Source organism: Solanum lycopersicum, chromosome 2 (genome assembly GCF_036512215.1).
Source record: "Solanum lycopersicum chromosome 2, SLM_r2.1".
Lineage (NCBI taxonomy): Eukaryota > Viridiplantae > Streptophyta > Magnoliopsida > Solanales > Solanaceae > Solanum > Solanum lycopersicum.
Window position 1 is genome coordinate 43,171,859 of NC_090801.1, and position 5,676 is coordinate 43,177,534.

At 26.3% G+C, this 5,676-nt stretch overlaps 1 protein-coding gene across 1 annotated transcript; it reads left to right on the plus strand.

Annotated features, from left to right (window-relative positions):
• Window positions 1–980: 980 nt before the first annotated feature.
• Window positions 981–5,384, plus strand: LOC101246975 (lectin). The gene is made up of 3 exons (XM_004231533.5): window positions 981–1,312; window positions 3,989–4,098; window positions 4,740–5,384. The coding sequence occupies exons 1-3, from the start codon at window positions 1,079–1,081 to the stop codon at window positions 5,131–5,133; spliced, it is 738 nt and encodes a 245-aa protein (XP_004231581.2). The 5' UTR covers window positions 981–1,078; the 3' UTR covers window positions 5,134–5,384.
• The last annotated feature ends 292 nt before the right edge of the window (window positions 5,385–5,676 follow it).

Genomic DNA, 5,676 nt, shown 5'->3' on the forward strand with positions numbered 1-5,676 from the left:
TTTAAGTTTGGTTTTTTTTAAAAAAAAATTCATTTTCAAAAATGATTTTCTACTTTAGTAAAAATAAAAGATATTTCTCAAAAATATTTTTTATTCAAAAACGAAACACTAAAATAATTTTTCGAAATATTTTCTACTCACCAATCAAACATGAGAAAATAAGACAAATATCTATTTGTTTTCCAGGAAAACATTCTCCTTCATACCAAACACACCCTAAATCATAACTCAGGTAAGCATTACGCTATAACTGAAGACCTTTACATAAGAGAAAACAATTCACCTTCAAATTTTAATTTTTTATCCCTACCCTCGAACCCCTCCCCCCCACGAAAATAATTTTAAGTTTATTTTTTTTTAAAAAAATTCAATTTCAATAATTATTTTCTACTCTAGTGAAAATAAAAGATATTTCTCAAAAACATTTTTCATTCAAAAACCAAACATTAAAATTTTTCTCATAAAAATATTTTCTACTCACCAACCAAACATGAGAAAATAAATCAAATATCTACTTATTTTTCAGAAAAATATTTTCCTTCATACCAAACACAACCTAAATCGTAACTCAGGTAAGCATTACGCTATAACTAAAGACCTTGTACATAAGAGAGAGAAAAAATCAGTAACATAAGAAATTCCAAGCACAAAAAATAAACTAAAATACCATTAAAGTTGACCCCAAAAGGTGAAGAGTTCCATCTTTAAGCGGTAATTAAAATTTTTTGTGAATATCCCTAAGACACATATCTTTATTAGCAATAGTTAAATATCATTTTTTACCCTTATTCATTCCATCTCTATCGATATACAAGTTTCATTGCCTTGGGTACAATTGATATCATTTCTAAATAAGAATATAATAACAACAATAATTTGTTACTCTTATTACATAGGTCTAAAGTCCAATAAAAAAACACAAGAATAATATGTCCACTAGAGACTTCAAGAAAAGGGCATCAACAACATGAAACATGACTCATATAATAGTAATGAAAAAATATGCCCAATTTCATAGAGAATAAAAACGCTTTCTAGCTTCTTTAAAGCCCAATTTCATAATTATTATAAAGTATTTATGAGAAATATGGGTCAGAGTCTTTGTTGCAATAATTATATTTGTACTAAAAGTGCAAACGTTGATAACAATACAAATGTGCAAATTAGTTATACATATGATCTAAATGATCTTCCACACAAGTGCTCAGAAATACTAAAAGATCATGCATCTATGGATGTCAATACTTACTGCAAAGACAAACTTTATGACATGCTCCATAAAGGAATAGTCTTTTCAGATGGCAAAACCAAGGTACTTTTACAACACAAATTATCCTTTATCATTAAATAATTATATAAAAATATATTAGCCTTTTTTATTCAAGGTATTTTTAGGGTGCAAGAAGAGAAAATTTCCTAGATGACCATTCATGATTGAAAAATTATCTAGAAATATCACTTATGTTTGTTTTAGAACTATAATATTATCTAACTTTGTCTATTTTTCTCAAAATATAATTGATGGAAAAAATATATTATTTCTCTTCACAAGGATACCATGTCACATTATTTCTTCTTCTTCTTATTATTATTATTAACATTTTTAAAAAAAAATTAGACAACCCATATATTATTTCTAGTAAAAAGTAATACCTAAGAAACTGTAATATAAGCTCCTTCAAATCTTCAAGAAAATATGTGGCTTTTTATGCTTCTTTCAAGGAATAAATTAGCGAATTTGTCTAAGGAACTAGTGTCTCCTGAGACGTTGTATACCTTAGATGTTGACCAAAGAAATCACCACAAGGTAAAATTTATGTTTTTTTTTTTTAATAGATTCTTCTATTTTTGAAGTGTAAATTGTGAAATATTTGAATACTTAACATGATATTGGAATAATTTTCTTAAAATTTATGAGTATTTTTCTTGTTTGTTTTTTAATCGGATATTTCTATTGTTTGAATCTGCCTAAGATCTAAACAAATGTCTATAGTTTGTGTAAAAAAAAATTTTTTTACCATGAACAAGAAACTTTTGATTTTTACCGTGAACAATATTTATAATTTGTATAAAAATTAATGTTCCTAATATCTAATTTATCTCTCAATATCCAACTAAATTTATTGTCTTCTTCATTAGTTTCAAGGAACTACTTTAATGTTTCTTCGACAAGTAGACTACTTTTGTACGGATATAAGGGTAAAACACTCGTAAATGAAATATAGGATAAAAACTTTTGCAATAAAATAGAAGTAACTAGATTTTCATAGAGAATGAATTAATGCTCTCTTATAGATACATTAAACAAGCTGTCATTTAAAAAATTAAAAAAATATTATTAACAAATTTAAAAAAGTGACACGTCATCTTAGTAGGAGAGAAATAATGCATTTTTTGTGTCAAGTATATTTTGAGGAAGTAGACAAAGTTGGGTGATTTTGTAGTTTTAAAACAAACATGAGCGATACATTCCTTGCTAATTTTTTAAACATGAGTGACTATCTAGAAAAATTACTCGGTGTAAGAGTAGTTTACTTAATCAATCTTGATGAAATAGTACCTATTCATGTGTAAACATAGAAATTATACCTTTTTGATTAGGTAAAGATTTATCTATTTTTTAGATTATATTTTAAAGCTAAGAATAACATATATATCATATGGAACGGAAGTAGTTAGGAAATTTTGATTGTGAAGCATAATTAATATGGTAATTTGATAAGATAAACCCTTATAGTCAGGGGTGTGCATTCGACTTTTCGATTGGTTTTATACTATTCGGTTTGAATTTTTGGTTTTGAGTTTTGAAGAAGCGTAATCCAATTCAAACCAAATTTGATTTGGTTTGGTTTTTCTCTTTTTGGTTTGGATTTTCGATTAGATTAATAGGTTATGTCAATAATTAGAAACATAACAAAATTATTTAAATTTATTTACAATTTAAAAAATTATATATATATAATCACAAGTAAAATATAAAACACAATACTTAAAAGTATATCAATTATATAAGTGCAAACATACAGAATTAAACTAAATCATAATGAAAATAACTAAAAAGGGACAAAAGTGATCAACTCCAACTTTTTGTTTTTTTTATTCTAAATCCGAAACCAAATAAGGTAAATTATAAATTCAAAACCAAATCAAGAATTCAAAGAACCAATCCAAATTAGAATTAAATTTAATTTTTCGATTTAATCCATATAGTGCACACCCCTACTTATAGTTCTCCGGTTTTCATTTAATTGTCATGATAGGATTTTCTTTAAGTGTTAATTGACATGATAAGATTTTCTTTAAGTGTTAATTGACATGATAAGATTTTCTTAAATTGACATGTATATCTCCTATTAATTCTTCAATGTTTAATTTTGTGTTGACAAAGTTGGAAATAAATAAAGGGAAAAGGCTCAAATATGTCATTGAGCTTTCAGAAAAGGTTCCTTTATGTCATTATAATTAAAGAAAAAACTTATTTATGCCATTATTTTTTAACGATGATTTTGCCAAACCATTTTTGAAACGTGGCCAATTATAATTCTGCCACGCCATCAATTATTTTTAATTAAAAAAAATTAAAAAATAATTTAATTGTTCTTCAGAATTTTGATTTTTAATTAAAAAAATTGACGACTTGGCCGAATTATAATTGGCCACATGATCAATTTATTTAATAAAAAGAATAAAAAATATTAATTCAATTTTTTTTTCAGAATTATGATTTTTAAATTAAACAAATTGATGACGTGACCGAGTTATAATTGGTCACGTGTCAAAAATGGTTTTGCAAAACCATTGTTAAAAATTAATGATATGAATGAACTTTTTCTTTAACAGTAATGACATAAATGAGTCAAACTTTTAATTATGACATAAATGAGTGTTTTCTAAAAGTTTAATCACATAATTGCCTAATTTCTATTAATTTGTTGTGTTTAATTGGTTGATATGAGGTGAAGAATTAATATAGTTTGGATAAATGCAGTATTGGGTGGATAAAGAGACGGGAAAAAATTGTTTCATGGTATTTGCAAAAAATCTCACAATTTTGGATCAAATGGATCATCGTAAGTGGACATGGCAGATATCAAAAGAGTAAGCCCTTGATCACTATTCCTATTTTTTTAAAATTACTTTTCAATTGCAAATCCTTGGTTCCTACTATAAAAATAATTATTATCACTTCCATATTCAACTTTTAATTTTGAAAAAGGAAAAGAACTTTTCATTAAAATATTAAAGGCTTCGAAATGAGAAACATATAAAACTTTATGTATATCTAAAATTAAAGAATGATGTAGTGCGTGGAGTATATGTTCTCTTTTTACAGCTTTATAATCTTTTTTAAAAATTGTACTTTAATTTTCCTTTATTCATTAGGATATATATGAAACTTTATAACAAGCCTTTTATATTAATATATTACTAAAGATTTCATCAATTCTGAATATAATAATATTAATTCAATTATCATCAAATATTTTTGTGACAATAAATATTATTGTTAAATAAAAATTTGTTATTACTAAATGTCTTTTTTTATTGAAGTGACCATCAGGCTTGTCTTGTTTCATTACATTATTGATCAATTTTACACTTAAATCATTAGTTCAAATTTACATGTAAACAACATTTGAATGAAATCATATAAGTGGGGTTCGAGGTAGAATATCTTAACTTGTGAAGGTACGTAGAGATTAGTTGTTTCAGATGGACTTACAGTAGGGTAAAAACAGATCTTACAGAGACATGAGCGCGGAAATGGCAGTGATGGGAAAAGTGAAGACACTTTCAGTTCATGGGAGCTTTAACACGGAATTTCTTTCACCAGACACGAAATATAAAGTTGAATTTGTGTTACGATTGAAAAAAGGGAAACATGTTACTGGATGGAGTAAAAATCCAGTTAGAAGTGTATTAATACCACCAGAAAAGACATGGAATGAAGCTATACAAAATAAAGTTAATTTAGCAGAAAAAGGCTCTCAGAAATCATTTGAAATTTTAGCTGGGGAATTCTTCAATCCACAATTTAATTCCCATGGGGAAATTCAGTTCTATCTAGATGAAGGCAAGGAATGGAAAACAGGTCTTGTTATCAAAGGTGTTAAAATTACACCCCTCATTTGAATAATTGACCTACACATTCATTAAGATATTTATGTTATGTTATCTCAATGTATTATGTTGGATATACAATAAGGTCAGTCTATGTGGTGTTGTAGATAGGTGATTTTTCTTCCAAACAAGTACATTAGGAGAAACAAAGGGGGAAGGGCAAAATGAGTACTTTGTTTTAATTTATGTAATATCATTTTAATTACAATACGATATTGTTTAAATTTTATTATATTTATATCAGATATATATGTTTATTACGAGTTCATTATTCAATTTCATTTTTTGACCTTGATAAGACACCTTAAAAATCAGTGGTTATAAGAATAATGTCTACTTATACACAACACTTATCAAGGTCATTCCGTGAGTAAATATAACTAATACACATGGGCTAGTAGAATTATGATATGTGGAGAGCAGTAGAAGTTATGTACGACATAAACAGATGAAATACTTGAGTTCATGAATGCTTGTAGCTTGTAGACAAATGTAATGTTTTATTTCTTGTGATTTTGGCTTTAATTGTGAAATGACCATTTTATCATTTTTCGT

What these genes read in the sequence shown, in the direction of transcription:
- LOC101246975 (XM_004231533.5), top strand. Translation starts at nt 1,079, where the DNA reads ATGAGAAATATGGGTCAGAGTCTTTGTTGCAATAATTATATTTGTACT. An exon ending in TTTCAGATGGCAAAACCAAG is followed by an intron (nt 1,313 to 3,988) that starts GTACTTTTACAA and finishes GGATAAATGCAG; the next exon opens with TATTGGGTGGATAAAGAGAC. An exon ending in ACATGGCAGATATCAAAAGA is followed by an intron (nt 4,099 to 4,739) that starts GTAAGCCCTTGA and finishes GGGTAAAAACAG; the next exon opens with ATCTTACAGAGACATGAGCG.